Below are 18,946 nucleotides of genomic sequence, written 5' to 3' on the forward strand. Positions count from 1 at the left end.
TGTCAATCACCGAGAGCAAGCGGGCTCTTGTTGATTTTGTCTCGCCACCTCAGAGGTGGCGTAGGGTGTAAGAAGCAGCGGTCTAATGACCGCTGCTTCTTACATTGCGGGAAGCAGGCTCCATATGCGAACCTGCCCCGCAAAGGCTCCAGAGTAGCTTTCGCTGCTTCGTACATGGAGCCCTAAATGTAGCCACCAATCAGCAAGCGCTACCCAGCATTACCAAGGGAACAAAGAAAAATTGTTAATATGAGTAAATTAGAACGTTGCTTAAAATTGCATGCTCTATCCGAAACATGAAAGAAAAAATGTGTGTGTAATATCAAATAGCAAATTTGTTTAATTTATTTTTCCACTCTATATTTTTTGTCTCTATACCAAGCTGTGAAGCTGTGTAATCTGTGCTTGTATTGCTTTTAGCAAGGATTTGTAAATTTTTTATGTATCTTTTATTTAAATATTCTGCATGTTTAGTTTGTATTTCCATTAAAACAATAATTTTCTGGCTTATCAGATTATATATGTTTTTTTTTTATTATTATTTTAAAAAAAGTTTTTTAAATGTTCACTTTAAAACGATGCATATATTAAATTAAATTATTAATGGTACACATAGCTTGGTTTGTTGTTATTATTATAATGAAAAAACAAATAAATTAGTGTTCATCGTTAATAAAGGAATTACCATTTTTTATATATGTCTGCAAAATGAGATTTATCAAATGTGTAATTTAACATAAATAAGATTATAAAGCAAAAATGACTCACTCATGGCTCTTAAACATTACACAAATGATTTGTAATTATGTTCAACTGATTAGCTCACCTGGCTTGTTCTGCGGCAAGCTTGCAGCTCTTGAGAAGAAATGTAATTATCACCTAGATTACAAGTTTTGCGTTCATGTTTTAGCGCTGAAAAAAAATGTTCATTTCAGAGTTAAAACAGCAACGCAACCATTACGAGTCTTGACGGTATAACTGTACCACAAGCATTTTAGCCTGTGACGCAACATCAGTCCAGCACTAAAAAAAAAAAATGACGTTTATTCGTGGAATTTCCATAGCGCTACCATTACAAGTTTAGCAATGAGGCTAAAAAGCTTGCATTACAGCCTATACCGACACGATCCGTTCCGCAATCCGAGATCAGTAGTTATGAGTTTTACGCAACAAAACTGTTACACAAAACTCATAACTAAGCTGTTACAAAGTACACTAACACCCATAAACTACCTATTAACCCTTAAACCGAGGCCCTCCTGCATCGCAAACACTATATTAAAGTTATTAACCATTAATCTGCCGCTCCCGACATCGCTGCCACTTATAACATTTATTAACCCTTATTTTGCCACTCCCTGACATTGTCACCACTATAATAAAGTTATTAACCCCTATTCCCCCACACCCCAACATCACCCACACTATAATAACGATATTAACCCCTCTTCTGCCGCTTCCCGACATCGCTGCCACTAAATAAGTTTATTAACCCCTAAACCTCTGGCCTCCCACATCACTGCCACTAAAGAAACCTATTTTACCGACAGCCCCCACATTGCAAAAAACTAAATTAAACTATTAACCCCTAAACCTAACAACCCCCTAACTTTATATTAAAATTACAAGATTGCTATCTTAAAATAAATAAAAATTTACCTGGGAAAATAAAAAACCTTAGTTTAAACTATAAATTAAACTAACATTACTATTATACTAAAATTAAAATAACTATCAATTAAATAAATTAAATTACTTATTAAATAAACTAAAACTACAAAAAACTAAAACTACTAAAAAAATTAAATCTACAGTTAAAAAAAATTAAAAATACTAAATTACAAAAAATTTTAAAATAATAAATTATCCAAAATAAAAACAATTACACCTAATCAAATAGCCCTATAAAAATAAAAAAGCCCACCCAAAATGAAAAAAAAAACCCCTAGCCTACAATAAACTACCAATAGCCCTTAAAAGGACCTTTTGTAGGGCATTGCCCTAAAGAAATCAGCTCTGTTACCTGAAAAAAATACAAAGACCCCCATAAAAGTAGAACCCACAACCTAAACAACCCCCCAAAATAAAAAAAAAATAACTCTAACAAAAACCTAAGCTACCCATTGCCCTGAAAAGGGCATTTGCCCTTAAAAGGGCATTAAGCTATTTTTCTTGCCCTGAAAAGGGCATTTAGCTCTTTTAAGAAAAGCCCAAACCCTAATCTAAAAAAAAACCCACCCAAAAAAAGTTTTAAAAAAACCTAACACTAACCCCCGATGATCCACTTACAGTTTCTGAAGTCCGGACATCCAGGAGGCGAGAAGTCTTCATCCAGGCAGTGAGGTCTTCATCCATCCAGGCATCTTCTATCTTCATCCCGGCGGCACGGAGCAGGTCCTCGTTGCCTGGATAAAGACTTTTTTCGCCACCTAGATGTCCGGACTTCAGAAACTGTATTTGGATCATCGGGGTTTAGTGTTAGGTTTTTTTAAAACTTTTATTGAGTGGGGTTTTTTCTAGATTAGGGTTTGGGCTTTTCTTAAAAGAGCTAATTGCCCTTTTCAGGGCAAGAAAAGGAGCTTAATGCCCTTTTAAGGGAAATGCCCATACAAATGTTCCTTTCAGGGCAATGGATAGCTTAGGTTTTTGTTAGAGTTAGTTTTTTTTTAATTTTAGATGGTTGGTTGGGTGGTGGGTTTTACCGTTGGGGGGTCTTTGTATTTTTTTCAGGGAAAGGAGGCCCTTTTAAGGGCTATTGGTAATTTATTGTAGGCTAGGGTTTTTTTATTTTGGGGTGGCTTTTTTATTTTTATAGTGCTATTAAATTAGGTGTAATTGTTTTTATATTGGATAATTTCGTTTGTTATTTTTCGTAATTTAGTATTTTTTTTTTATTTTTTGTAATTTAGTACTTTTTTTTGTAACTGTAGATTTAATTTTTTAGTAGTGTTAGGTTTTTTAATGAGTAATTTAATTTATTTAATTGATAGTTATTTTAATTTTAGTATAATAGTAATGTTAGTTTAATTTATAGTCTAAACTTAGGTTTTTAAAATTTACGAGGTAAATTCTTATTTATTTTAAGATTGAGATCTTGTAATTTTAATTTAAAGTTAGGGGGTTGTTAGGTTTAGGGGTTAATAGTTTAATTTTGTTTTTTGCAATGTGGGGGGCTAGCGGGTTTAGGGGTTATTAGGTTTTCTTAGTGCCAGTGATGTGGGAGGCCAGAGGTTTAGGGGTTAATAACTTTATTTAGTGGCGCCGATGCCTGGGGAGTGGCGGAATAGGGGTTAATATCTTTATTATACTGTGAGCGATAATGGGGTGTGGGGGAATAGGGGTTAATAACTTTATTGTAGTGGCAGCGATATTGGGGTTAATAAATTCATTTTGGTGGCGGCGATGTTGGGAGCGGTAGATTAGGGTTTAATAAGTTTATGTAGGTTGCGGCAATGTTGGGGGCAGCAGATTAGGGATGTTTAGACGTGGGGTTTATGTTAGGGTGTTAGGTTTAAACGTAAATTTTTTTTTCCTCATAGACATAAATGGGGCTGCATTACAGAGCTTTTCATTCCGCACTTCAGGTGTTAGTTTTTTTTCTAACACTTTCTCCCCATTGATGTCTATGGGGAAAGCGTGCATGAGCATGTCAAAGCAGCGCTTGGATTTTGTGCGGTATGGAGCTCATCGTCACCATATCGCACGCACAAGACAGCTTTTCCAAAACTCGTAATGGCAGCGATATGGAGGGTGAAATAACGCAACTTTTGTTGCATTCGTTTCGTTCCCTCTATAGCGCAAAACTTGTAATCTAGGTGACTGTCATTTTTTAATTAGAATATCTCTTCAACTTTTTAAAACAGCTGAACTTGCAATGGATTGGTATTTTATCACAAAGAAAATGAGTAAAAATAACTTAGCTAACTTTCGGCTGGATTACGAGTTGTGCGTTAGGGTAAAAAAGCAGTGTTGAGGTCCTAACGCTGCTTTTTTACGCCCACTGTTATTACGAGTCTTGAAGGTTTAGGTGTACCGCACACATCTTTGGCCTTACCGCAAAAGGACTTAAGTAAACTTCATAAAGTTTCTTTTCTATGGGACTTCCATAGCGCTGATATTACGAGTCTGTCCTGGGAGGCCAAAAAGTGAGCGGTACAGCCTACCCTGTCAAGATCCCTAACGCATTTAAAAGTCATTAGTTAAGAGTTTTATGGTACAATGCCGTAACATAAAACTCATAACTAAAGTGCTAAAAAGTAGACTAACACCCATAAACTACCTATTAACCCCTAAACCAAGGCCCTCCCGCATCGCAAACAATTTAATAAAAGTTTTAACCCCTAATCTGCCGCTCCGGACACTGCCGCCACCTACATTATATTTATGAACCCCCTAATCTGCTTCCCACAACATCGCCGACACCTACATTATATTTATTAACCCCTAATCTGCCGCCCCCAACGTCTCTGCCACTATAATAAACATATTAACCCCTAAACCGCCACACTCCCGCCTCGCAAACATTAGTTAAATATTAACCCTTTAAGGACACAGATTTCAGTTTGCTCAATTGTTTTATGACGGAAAAATTCCGTCATATGTCCTTAAGAGGTTAATAACATAGCTATTAAGCGGAGCTGGACATTTGTTTCAGCAGTCTATATAAAAAAGATGTGCTGAAATCCCTGTCTATATAGGTAGTAACCTTATTGCGGTTACTATGGAATCTCTCTTATAAAGCTAAAATATATAAATATTAATAACCCCTGATCTGCCGTCCCTAACATTGCTGCCTCCTACCTACATGTATTAACCCCTAATCTGCTGCCCCAACATCGCCACCACTATATTAAAGTTATTAACCCCTAAACCTAAGTCTAACCCTAAAACTAACACCCACTAACTTAAATATAATTTAAATAAATCTAAATAAAATTACTATTATTACCTAAATTATTCCTATTTAAAACTAAATACCTATAAAATAAACCCTAAGCTAGCTACAATATAACTAATAGTTACATTGTAGCTATCCTAGGGGTTATTTTTATTTTACAGGCAAGTTTGTATTTATTTTAACTAGGTAGAATAGTTATTAAATAGTTATTAATTATTTAATAACTACCTAGCTAAAATAAATACAAAAGTACCTGTAAATTAAACCTAACCTAAGTTACAATAACACCTAACACTACACTATAATTAAAAAAATTTACTAAATTAAATACAATTACCTAAATTAAATTAAATTAGAAAATTAGCTAATGTACAAACCCCCCACTAAATTACAGAAAATAATAAACAAATTACAGCTATTTAAACTAATTACACCTAATCTAATAGCCCTATCAAAATAAAAAAGCCCCCCCCCCAAATAAAAAAACCCTAGCCTAAACTAAACAACCAATAGCCCTTAAAATTGCCTTTTTGCGGGGCATTGCCCCAAAGTAATCAGCTCTTTTATCTGTAAAAAAATACAAACAACCCCCCAACAGTAAAACCCACCACCCACACAACCAACCCCCCAAATAAAATACTATCTAAAAAAACCTAAGCTCCCCATTGCCCTGAAAAGGGGATTTGGATAGGCATTGCCCTTAAAAGGGCAGTTAGCTCTTTTGCAGTCCCAAAGTCCCTAACCTAAAAATAAAACCCACCCAAAACGCCCTTCAAAAAACCTAACACTAACCCCCTGAAGATCGACTTACCGGGAAACGTCTTCATCCAAGCTGGGCCGAAGTCCTCAAAGAAGCCGGAGGAAGTCTTCATCCAAGCCGGGCAAAGTGGTCCTCCAGACGGGCAGAAGTCTTCATCCAGACGGTATCTTCTATCTTCATCCATCCGGCGCGGAGCGGGTCCATCTTCAAAACATCTGACGCAGAGCAACCTCTTCATCCGAAGACTAAAGCTGAATGAAGGTACCTTTAAGTGACGTCATCCAAGATGGCGTCCCTTAGATTCCGATTGGCTGATAGAATTCTATCAGCCAATTGGAATTAAGGTAGAAAAAATCAATAGGATCTAAGTTCAATCCTATTGGCTGATCCAATCAGCCAATAGGATTGAGCTTGCATTCTATTGACTGTTCCATTCAGCCAATAGAATGCAAGCTCAATCCTATTGGCTGATTCGATCAGCCAATTGGATTGAACTTCAATCCTATTGGCTGATTGTATCAGCCAATAGGATTTTTCCTACCTTCATTCCTATTGGCTGATAGAATTCTATCAGCCAATCTGAATCTAAGGGACATTATCTTGGATGACGTCACTTAAAGGTACCTTCATTCAGCTTTAGTCATCGGATGAAGAGGATGCGCCACATCGTATGTAGTGTTAGGGGTTTTTAAGGGTGTTTTGGGTGGGTTTTATTTTTAGGTTAGATTTTGGGCGGCAAAAGAGCTAACTGCCTTTTAAGGTAATGCCCATCCAAATGCCTTTTCAGGGCAATGGGGAGCTTAGGTTTTTTTAGGTTAGTATTTTATTTGGGGGGTTGGTTGTGTGGGTGGTGGGTTTTAGTGTTGGGGGGGGTTGTTTGTATTTTTTTTACAGGTAAAAGAGCTGATTACTTTGGGGCAATGCCCTGCAAAAGGCCCTTTTAAGGGCTATTGGTAGTTTAGTTTAGGCTAGGGTTTTTTATTATTTTGGGGGGCTTTTTTATTTTAATAGGGCTATTAGATTAGGTGTAATTAGTTTAAATATCTGTAATTTGTTTATTATTTTCTGTAATTTAGTGGGGTTTTTTTGTACTTTAGCTAATTTAATTTAATTTAGTGTAATTGTATTTAATTTAATTTAGTTAATTTATTTAATTATAGTGTAGTGTTGGGTTTTAGTGTAACTTAGGTTAGGTTTTATTTTACAGGTAAATTTGTATTTATTTTAGCTAGGTAGTTATTAAATAGTTAATAACTATTTAATAACTATTCTACCTAGTTAAAATAAATACAAACTTGCCTGTAAAATAAAAATAAACCCTAAGCTAGATACAATGTAACTATAGTTATATTGTAGCTAGCTTAGGGTTTATTTTATAGGTAAGTATTTAGTTTTAAATAGGAATTATTTAGTTAATGATAGGAATATTTATTTAGATTTATTGTAATTATATTTAAGTTAGGGGGGTGTTAGGGTTAGACTTAGGTTTAGGGGGTTAATAACTTTAATATAGTGGAGGCGGCGTTGGGCGCGGCAGATTAGGGGTTAATAAATGTAGGTAGGTTGCGGCGACATTGGGGGAGGCAGATTAGGAGTTAATAAATATAATGTAAGTGTCTGCGATGTTGGGGGCAGCAGATTAGGGGTTCATAAATATAATGTAGGTGGCGGCGGTTTCCAGAGTGGCAGATTAGGGGTTAATAATATAATGTAGGTGGCGGCAATGTCGGGTGCGGCAGATTAGGGGTTAATAGGGGTTAATAAGTGTAAGATTAGAGGTGTTTTAGATTAGGGGTTCATACTATAATGTAGGTGGCGGCGGTGTCCGGGAGCAGCAGATTAGGGTGTTAATAATATAATGTAGGTGTCGGCGATGTCGGGTGCAGCGGATTAGGGGTTAATAAGTGTAAGATTAGGGGTGTTTAGATTCAGGGTTCATGTTAGGGTGTTAGGTGTAGACACAACTTTTATTCCCCATAGGAATCAAAGGGGTTGCGTTAGGGAGCTTTACACTGCTTTTTTTGCAGGTGTTAGACTTTTTTTCAGCCGGCTCTCCCTGTTGATTCCTATGGGGAAATCGTGCACGAGTACGTACGACCAACTCACCGCTGACTTAAGCAGCGCTGGTATTGGAGTGCGGTAATGGGCGAAAAACTCCTGAAAACTCCTTATTCCAGCACTGCATTGTAAGTGAGTGGTGAAGGAAAACTGCTCGTTAGCACCGCACAAAACTCGTAATCTATGCCTTTGCATTTCTAATTTCCAAAAACAACCAATTTAAATATTTAAGGTAATATACAGTATATATATATATATATATATATATATATATATATATCACAACAGAATTAAAGGTTATATGCTGTGAATGGGTTGTCATTTCTTAAAATTACAATGTTCAGCAATAACTGTGGATCTGTCTTTATAAATATAACTATATATTGCAGATCAGTTCATGAGTCTGTTATTTTGTTAAAAATATTTTTTTATTCATTTTTAACAGTTTTTCAAATTTTAACAGATCTAAAAGCACAACACTTTATTAAAGTAAAATCACGTGTCCCATTTACTAACATATACAATTTATTTGACAGGTAAGGAAAGCAAAACCTTTTGAGGATACAACTTCTGTATGCCAGAGCCCTGACACTCAGGAGCATAAATCAAAGGATTAGGAGGGACAACCTGACAGCCAATTAAGAATAAAGAATGTATCTCTTGAGATGGATGTTCAGAAATCTTGAGTGGATGTACCTGAAATAAATCCAGGGTCATGTCATTGCCTACGGAAATAACTGGCACACTCAGACATTGTCAGTATGATTCAGAACATGGCAATAACTCTCTGTTGCGTCAGCAGATCATATGCCAAATCCCTGCTCCCTCCATCTGGTTATTTCGTCAAATTCTGCTCTGGTTAAATAAGTGAGGATTACAATAACAATAAAAAATGTGTATCTACCATCTGTGAAAGCTTTCCAGAATGAATATCAAAAGATTAAATCCTAATACAGTTAATCATCATGTAGTGATTGTGGAAATATCTCTTAATCTGAAGTACATTAATGTCTGTTGAATAATCAATAACATAGTTCCATCACAAACTGTGTATAATCTATTTAAAGGTGGTTAATATTTACCTGTTTGGGTTATCGAAAGAGCTATGCCTTACCCTTTACTACAATCCTTTGAGCACATTCCTGGAATTCCAAAAACATGGGAGGAATTCAGTATTAATTCTTCTTTTATTTCTTTTCTGGAGAAACTCAAACTTGTGAACAGAACTTCATTCAACTGGACTGACAGTCGTATTGGAGAATGGGAACGTTTTGCTGAGTTAGCTAAATATGAAGCTGATTCCCAGAAACCTACAGTCAAAGCTCTATTAATCATAGCCTATTCTGTAATCATCATCATGTCTCTTTTTGGAAACATGTTAGTTTGCCATGTGGTTATGAAAAATAAGAGAATGCATTCAGCTACTAGTCTATTTATTGTTAATTTGGCTGTGTCTGACATCATGATCACCCTGCTGAATACACCTTTTACTCTGGTGAGATACATCATACTGGCACATGACATTGGTAGCTTAATATTCCTTATTGTAGTGTGGTATTTATTATGGTCTAAAAGATAATTAGAAACTAAAGTCTATTCCATATTATCTAAAAAGTACATTTTCCTTATAAGTGGAGTTATTTCGAGAAGTAGAAATTATAAACAATTATAGATTCAGAAATTGTGGTAAAATCAAGTACTTTTCTTCTTTTATATATATATATATATATATATATATATATATATATATATATATATATATATATATATATATATATATATATATAATATTTAGGGGCCATATTGCTGCTTTAAAACAGGACACCTATGAAAAAATGTTTTGAATAATGTTACTTATAAGAACCCTGACATATGTATTTTTTGTGTCTCCTGTTTAAAAGAGGCAATATGGCGATATATATATATATATATATATATATATATATATATATAGTACTCCAAAGAAATAACTTGCACCCAGTTTCTTCAATAAGGATGTTACCTCTTTATTCACATATTGTGTTACACTACACAATATGTGAATAAAGTGGTAACATCCTTATTGAAGAAACCGGGTGCAAGTTATTTCTTTGGAGTGTGTTTGGAGACTCTGCACCGGCCATTTTTACCTTACAGGGAGTGCTAAGGTTCTGTAAGAGATATATATATATATATATATATATATATATATATATATATATATATATACATTTGTGTGTGTGCGCTTGTGCATTTGTGCATATGTTTGATTAAAATAAACATTTTCTAACATTCCTGTTTCAGATGAGTTAACAGGCAATTCAATCTAGAAGAGACCAATAATCTAACAATCTAATGCTTAATAATCCATTATCTCTCTTTAGGTTCGGTTTGTGAACAGCACTTGGGTATTTGGAAAGGACATGTGTCACATCAGCCGCTTTGTGCAGTATTGCTCTCTACATGTGTCTACGCTCACTCTCACCGCTATAGCTCTGGATAGGCACCAGGTAAAGGAATATGTGTGCTTAATAATGTATAGTTTATTCACCACTGTATTAAATAGAAAGAGTAGACTCAATATAACTGTATATTAAATATTTTCAAATACAACATAATTTAGTTTTTCTGCACTATTATATTCTTTAATAAAAGTGCTGGGAAAAAAATCCCTTGGAAAAAAAGACCACACAAAGAATTTATAATATAATTACTGCTGGATCTATGCAAACTTAATGCATTCTAGCTCTACCTATCCAAATCCAGAAGTCATACAAGAGAACAGTGTTTTAACAAAATATCCTTCAGTTATTGATGCTGTTTCTAGTCCCACTTCACTCTTTTAAACTAATTCTATTAAACATAATACATTTTCATTGGTAAAATTTGTATTTTACTTTGGACAAAGCAGCACTGAATAATTTACTAATTAGTAGCAGTAGTCATGTATGCGCGTATCTACTGATGTAAAGACCCTCTGTAGATAAGCAGCAACAACAAAAAAGTAAATAAATAAACAAATACAGAGGGGCAAAAAAGTATTTAGTCAGTCACCAATTGTGCAAGTTCTCCCACTTAAGAAGATGTGAGAGGCCTGTAATTTTCATCATAGGTATACCTCAACTATGAGAGACAAAATGTGGAAACAAATCCAGACAATCACATTGTCTGATTTGGAAAGAATTTATTTGCATATTATGGTGGAAAATAAGTATTTGGTCAATATCAAAAGTTCATCTCAATACTTTGTTATATATCCTTTGTTGGCAATGACAGAGGTCAAACGTTTTCTGTAAGTCTTCACAAGGTTGTCACACACTGTTGCTGGTATGTTGGCCCATTCCTGCATGCAGATCTCCTCTAGAGCAGTGATGTTTTGGGGCTGTCGCTGGGCAACACAGACTTTCAACTCTCTCCAAAGGTTTTTTTATGGGGTTGAGATCTGGAGACTGGGTAGGCCACTCCAGGACCTTGAAATGCTTCTTACGAAGCCACTCCTTTGTTGCCCGGGCGGTGTGTTTGGGATCATTGTCATGCTGAAAGACCCAGCCACGTTTCATCTTCAATGCCCTTGCTGATGGAAGGTTTGCACTCAAAATCTCACGATACATGGCCCCATTCATTCTGTTATGTACACGGATCAGTCGTCCTGTTCCCTTTGCAGAGAAACAGCCCCAAAGCATGATGTTGCCACCCCCATGCTTCACAGAAGGTATGGTGTTCTTTGTTTGCAACTCAGCATTCTCTCTCCTCCAAACACAACGAGTTGTGTTTCTACCAAACAGTTCTACTTTGGTTTCATCTGACCATATGACATTCTCCCAATCCACTTCTGGATCATCCAAATGCTCTCTAGCATACTTCAGATGGGCCCGGGACATGTACTGGCTTAAGCAGGGGGGACATGTCTGGCACTGCAGGATCTGAGTCCCTGGCGGCGTAGTGTGTTACTGAAGGTAGCCTCTGTTACGTTGGTCCCAGCTCTCTGCAGGTCATTCACTAGGTCCCCCCATGTCGTTCTGGGATGTTTGCGCACCGTTCTTGTGATCATTTTGATCCCACGGGGTGAGATCTTGCGTGGAGCCCCAGATCGAGGGAGATTATCAGTGGTCTTGTATGTCTTCCATTTTCTAATTATTGCTCCCACAGTTGATTTCTTCACACCAAGCTGATTGCCTATTGCAGATTCAGTCTTCCCAGCCTGGTGCAGGTCTACAATTTTGTTTCTGGTGTCCTTCGACAGCTCTTTGGTCTTCACCATAGTGGAGTTTGGAGTGTGACTGTTTGAGGTTGTGGACAGACGTCTTTTATACTGATAACAAGTTCAAACAGGTGCCATTAATACAGGTAATGAGTGGAGGACAGAGGAGCCTCTTAAAGAAGAAGATACAGGTTTGTGAGAGCCAGAAATCTTGTTGTTTGTAGGTAACCAAATACTTATTTTCCACCATAATATGCAAATAAATTCTTTCCAAATCAGACAATGTGATTGTCTGGATTTGTTTCCACATTTTGTCTCTCATAGTTGAGGTATACCTATGATGAAAATTATAGGCCTCTCTCATCTTCTTAAGTGGGAGAACTTGCACAATTGGTGGCTGACTTAATACTTTTTTGCCCTACTGTACGAACTTTCTATCACACTATTTATGTAATCTCATATACTATGCTTGTATTTGACAAATACCCTTTAAAATGTGATTAACTTTTCATATATTATTGAAAAAATCCATTTATTTTCTCTCTGACTTTCTTGTGTAATCCCATCCCCTACTTTAAACAATCAAGAGAAAGCACAAGTTATCAATTTAAGGCTAGATTATAAGTGGCCTGTTAAAGTAAGCATGCTCACAATATCACGCCCGCTTTAGCTTGCGCACATATTACAAGTATTACAATATTCATACATACATACACCTATTAACACATAAGTACACATGTAAAGACATACAGACACACATACACACACACACACACACACACACACACATATATATATATATATATATATATAGATAGATAGATAGATAGATAGATAGATAGATAAAAAATGTGTTTTTTTTAGCACACCTTACAAAAAGTTTATATATACACAACTTTGGGTGTGCTGCCAATATGACCCAGTAATTACACAAACAAAAAGGTATCAGCGCACATCCATTTTCAAAAGCACAACATATTTTTTGAACTGCTGCAAAAAAATGCCTGTAAACAACATCAAGAGACAACTATTCTTTTTAAATAAAATTGGGATCTTAGTCACACAATATGGCCATATTTTGCTTACCCAGTCACCACTTACAAGGTGCCCCAATATAGACTGGTCCTAACACTAGCTGGCTAGTGTAACTTAGGTTAGGTTTTATTTTACATGTAAATTTGTATTTATTTTAGCTAGGTAGTTAGTAAATAGTTAATAACTATTTAGTAACTATTCTACCTAGTTAAATAAATACAAACTTGCCTGTAAAATAAAAATAAACCCTAAGCTAGCTACAATGTAACTATTAATTATACTGTAGCTAGTTTAGGGTTTATTTTATAGGTAAGTATTTAGTTTTAAATAGGAATTATTTAGGTAATGATAGTAAGTTTTATTTAGATTTATTTTAATTAAATTTAAGTTAGGGGGGTTAGGGTTAGACCTAGATTTAGGGGTTAATAAATATAATATAGTGGCAACGACATTGGGGGCAGAAGATTAGGGGTTTATAAATATAGGTAGGTGGTGGCGATGTTAGGGATGGCAAATTAGGGGTTAATAATATTTAACTAGTGTTTGCAAGGCGGGAGTGCGGCGGTTTAGGGGTTAATATGTTTATTATAGTGGCAGCAATGTTGGGGCGGCAAGATTAGGGGGTTAATAACATTATGTAGGTGTCGGCAATGTTGTGGGCAGCAGATTAGGGGTTAATAAAATATAATGTAGGTGTCGGACAGATTAGGGGGTTCATAAGTATAATGTAGGTGGTGGCGATGTCCGGAGAGGCAGATTAGGGGTTAACAAGTGTAAGATTAGGGGTGTTTAGACTCTGGGTTCATGTTAGGGTGTTAGGTGTAAACATAACTTTAGTTTCCCCATAGGAATCAATGGGGCTTGCGTTACAGAGCTTTAATGCTGCTTTTTTGCAGGTGTTAGACTTTTTTCAGCCGGCTCTCCACATTGATTTCTATGGGGAAATCGTGCATAAGCACGTACAACCAGCTCACCGCTGACTTAAGCAGCACTGGTATTGGAGTGCGGTATGGAGCACAATTTTGCTCTACGCTCACTTCTTGCCTTTTAATGCCAGGTTTGTAAAAACCTGTAATACCAGCACTGTAGGAAAGTGAGCGGTGAGAATAAAGTTCAGGTTAGTACCGCACCCCTCTTACCGCAAAACTCGTAATCTAGCCGATAGTTTTATTTCACAGGTAAGTAATTTGTTTAAATAGGAATTATTTAGTTAATAATTGTGACTGTAATTTAGCTCTATTTTAATTATGTTAAAGTTAGGGGTGTTAGGGTTAGGGTATTGTTAAGGTTAGGTTTAGGGTTAGGTTTAGGGGTTACTAGTTTAAATTAGTTTATTGCGATATGGGGGGCTTTTGGTTTAGGGGTTAATAGGTTTATTTAGTATATTTCATTGTGGGGGCTTGCGGTTTAGGAGTTAATAGGTTTATTATAGTGGCAACGGAATTAGGGGTTTATAGCTTTAGTATAGTGGCGGCGATGTCAGGGAGCGGCGGAATAGAGGTTAATCATTTTGAATAGTGGCGGCGATGTCAGGAGCAGCAGATTAGGGGTTAATACATTTAATATAGTATTTGCGATGCGGGAGGGCCTCGGTTTAGGGGTTAATAGGTAGTTTATGGGTGTTTAGTGTATTTTGTAACAGTTTAGTTATGAGTTTTATGTAACAGTTTTGTAGCATAAAACTCATAACTACTGCTTTTAGATTGCAAAACGGATCTTGTCGGTATAGGCTGGAACGCAAGCTTTTTAGCCTCACTGCAAAACTCGTAATGGCAGCGCTACGGAAGTCCCATGAAAAAACTTAATTTTTATGTGTGCGGGACTGACGTTGCGTTACAGCCAGGCTAAAAGGCTTGCTGTACAGCTATACCGGGAAGACTTGTAATGGCTGCGGTGCTATTTTAATGCTGAAATGACAATTTTTTCAGCGTTAAAACATGAACGCACTAACTCGCGTTAGCTACTGAGAATAATAGAATAAAAAAAACCTCTTATGAGCTTATTTAAATTTTGCACAAATACATGTATCAGCATTATAAAACTCTTTGCCTGAGTAACACGGCAAGAAATACAAAATATAATAAGGTGAGGAGGCTGCATTCCTTTGACCCGTTATCATACAAAACCATTGAACCCCGACCCCCATTTTAACTTATCTAAGACTTATCTAAAATAAAAACACAGACACAGTAGTTATGGCGACCACCTTTAAACTATATCTTGCAAAATTCAGCCATAAAATCAACTTCAAAAGAACATCAAATAATGCCACTGCATTAAACCAGAATTTTGGGAAGCACGCCTAGGGGGGTGTAACCACTACCCCCCCCCCTGGCAGGGCAGTTGGAGAAGGGAGAACCCACGTCATAGCCCTCCCCCTAAATAGACCACTGGATCACCCCTCAGGGCTGAGTATGCCGCGGGATCCTCCCACCCCCCATTCTGCCCCGCCCACGTGTCGTGCACAAACTTCACCACTTGTTGCGATTGTATGATCAATACTACAAAAACAGTTGCCGTTTTCTATCCTCCAGCCAGCGTAGACCGCCAAGTCACCTGCTGCCCTTCAGTTGCGCTGTGTTCTTCCCCTTATTGAGGAGCACGGGCGGTCTTACTGCAACTCAACCAATTAGTCAACGTCCTGCCCTTAGCCGTGCTGCTACTGCTTTCTCACGTGACCACTCCGATTATTGCATTGTGCTCTGCTGCGTCTAGGGTGGGTGGGTGGGTGGGAAACAAAGAAAAAAGGTTAGTGACTCCTTCCTTCAGTCCCTCTCCTTATAACACCTTTCCCATAGACCCTCCCCTGAACCTTCTCCTGACCAATGCCTTCTCTCCTTATCTCTGCTGCAACCCCCACACCTGGCACACCAAACTCCACTATTGTTCTCTCCCAGCAGCCCCTCCCTTATGACGTTCCCCTCACATATGTTCCATACACTAGTTTAAGGTGAGGAGGCTGCATTCCTTTGACCCGTTATCATATAAAACCATTGAACCCCCGACCCCCATTTTAACTTATCTAAGACTTATCTAAAAAAAAAACACAGACACAGTAGTTATGGCGAAATGTTGAAAGGTCACAATTTATTACTTAATTGAATTTTGCCACCTTTAAACTATATCTTGCAAAATTCAGCCATAAAATCAACTTCAAAAGAACATCAAATAATGCCACTGCATTAAACCAGAATTTTGGGAACCACGCCTAGTGGGGTGTAACCACTAACCCCCCAGGCAGGGCAGTTGGAGAAGGGAGAACCCACGGCATAGCCCTCCCCCTAGATAGACCACTGGATCACCCCTCAGGGCTGAGTATGCCGCGGGATACTCCGACCCCCCATTCTGCCCCGCCCACGTGTCGTGCACAAACTTCACCGCCACCAAAAGAGCCCCTCTTTCGGCCCACCATTTTCCACCATTCGTGACCTTTCCTTACCTTCACCAACTCTTGGCACATCCCTCTGATGTCTGCCAGCAGTTGGTCATTCCCCTCATCCGTGAGGTGCACTCCATCCCGTCTGAATAGTTCCTCCTTTTTCGCTGCTATCAATGGGTGCTCTACTACTCCACCCCCTATCTCCTTTATTACCTTCGCTGCTACCTGGTTCACTTTTCTCCTTGATCTATACCCTGCTTTGCTTGTGTACAAGTTCCGCCAGTATATCCTTGACACTATATTGGACCATATCACCCGCACCGATGGCCATGCTACTTTCAACCATCTCATACTTCCTGCTACTTTCTCCTCTAGCTCTCTGAGCGGATATGCCCCTATGTCGTTCACCCCTAAATGTATAATCAGGGCGTCTGGACACCCCCATCTACGCCTTGCCTGCTGTATTGTTGGCACTAACTCATCCCACATCATACCTCTTTTTCCTATCCATCTAATGCTAACTTCCTTGTGCGAAAAACCTAAATGTAATCCCTGCGCCAATGCTGCCGCCCTAGCCTGTGCCCAGTAAATGTAGGAATGTCCTACTATCCACACCCTTAATGCTTTGCCTGTAATACACACAAAAAAGAAAAACAATTTTTTACAGTTAGAACCATTTAACATGCAGCCTTACTCTTTTTGCAACCTTAAGCATGAGTTGTATGCTGCGGATTTCCATCTCCCTATCTTTTTAATCTGTTCCTCTGAACAACCCCTACCTGCTGCGGCGGTCGCTGCCCCCATTCTGAATGAATGTGGCGCGAAGTGTGCATTTTTCCACCCCAGCTTCTTTACTACCCTCTGTAGCACGCTCTTAAACTGAAAAATTGTTACATCTGATCCATCCACATGCCGCAGGAATGTGCGGCCCCCCTCCCTCTTTGTTAATAGGTACTCTTTGACACAGGCCACCGGGCACAGTGCTCCCCCTGTTCCAGCCATATTCAGCCATGCCCCTTTCCCTTCCTTGTCTGTTTTGGATCGTCTTACCAATATCAGTACTGCTTCCTCCCCACATCTTACATCCCCTATCTCTATCCCTCCTTTACCTATTTTTCTGTTCTTTGGTAACAGCTCTCCTATCCTCATTGCTCTGTGAAATGCCACTACAAACGCCGTTCTGAAGATTAGCGCATCGTCCCTGCTTGCGCACACCCCTTCTAGCGCCCCTGTCATTTTCTGTAATCTGTCTTCCGTTATTGGTTCCCTACTATCCGCTCCCTTTTCCTCATCTCTTCCCCATGCCCTCGCAATCTTCTTTACTATGAACTTCCTGTACCAATCCATTCCCCCGTATAGCTGTGTACAATATGATATCCCTGCTAATACTGCACTCAGCCGCCCCTTTTTTACGCCTTCTCTCTGCAGTACCATCAACCACTCTAGGAATCTTCCCTCCTCCCCTCCTTTAGCTTCCTCCCTATATTTGCACCACTGTCCCCAATATTTCCTGTATACTGCCCATGTACTTGGCGCCAAGGCTTTCTCGACCAGTTCCTCGATTCCTTCTATCCGTTGCCAATCTGCCAAAGAAGCATAGGGCAACATTTACCTTCCTGTCTGGCATTGGGTGCAAGCTCCCTAAACTTCTCCCATTTAAAACAGGATAGCGCATCAGCAACTACGTTTCTGAAACCCGGAATGTGCTTGGCCCTGACACAGATGTTATGCTTTAAACATTTCAAAACCAAGTACCTTAGATACCTAACTACTGGCAGTGATGAGGCGGACAGCTGATTGATGACATCGACCACTCCCATATTGTCTGACCAGCATATTATTGTCTTATTTGCTAGCTCCCCACCCCATAGCTCCATGGAAACCACTATGGGGAACAGCTACAGCAGCACCAAGTTCATAACCCATCCTATTTCCTTCCATCTTTCGGGCCATCCTCCCGCGCACCACCTCCCTTGAAAGTATGCTCCATACCCCATTCCCCCTGCCGCGTCCATGTATAGCTCCAACTCAACTGCGGGCGCAACCTCCTGCCATATGCGCACCCCGTTGAATTCCTGCAAAAATTTGTCCCACACTTTCAGGTCTTCCCTCATCTCCTTTGTCACCCTAATCATATGCTCTGGCTTTTTTGCGCCCCTTGTGCTAATCTCCAATTGCCTTTTAAAAATCCTCCCTACTGGTATCACTTTACATGCAAAGTTCAATACCCCCAAAGTTTTCTGCATCTCCCTTAGCGTTACCTTTTTTTGCATCGCCATCCATGCTATCAGTGCCCTAGCCTTTTTCACCTTATCCTCGGGTAGCTCATATTGCCCTTTCACTGAATCTATTGTTATGCCCAGGAATGCTAGTCTCGCGCAAGGGCCCTCTGTCTTTTTGTCTGCCACTGGGACCCTCCATCTCTTCAAGCAAACCTATCAGCCCTGCTTTCATGCTTTCGCACCTGTCAGTGCCCGCTCCTCCTACTACCATGAAATCGTCCAGGTAGTGGACTATTGAATCCCTCTTTTGCCTTGCTACCGCTAACCAATGCAGAAAAGTGATAAACTTCTCGAAGATTGAGCATGATATGGAGCACACCATTGGTAGGCATTTATCCACATAATATTGCCCTTC

The 18,946-nt window shown here is 38.6% G+C and overlaps 1 protein-coding gene across 1 annotated transcript in view; it reads left to right on the forward strand.

The window, feature by feature from the left end:
• Nucleotides 1-8,820: 8,820 nt before the first annotated feature.
• The window catches only part of LOC128660113 (G-protein coupled receptor 83-like), a 137,046-nt gene continuing 126,920 nt past the window's right edge, over nt 8,821-18,946 (forward strand). The window contains exons 1-2 of the mRNA XM_053713753.1: nt 8,821-9,210; nt 10,079-10,204. Of these exons, the coding sequence (XP_053569728.1) occupies nt 8,821-9,210; nt 10,079-10,204 (516 nt within the window). The remainder of the gene's footprint in view (nt 9,211-10,078; nt 10,205-18,946) is intronic.

The sequence above is a fragment of the Bombina bombina genome, chromosome 1, assembly GCF_027579735.1.
Source record: "Bombina bombina isolate aBomBom1 chromosome 1, aBomBom1.pri, whole genome shotgun sequence".
NCBI lineage: Eukaryota > Metazoa > Chordata > Amphibia > Anura > Bombinatoridae > Bombina > Bombina bombina.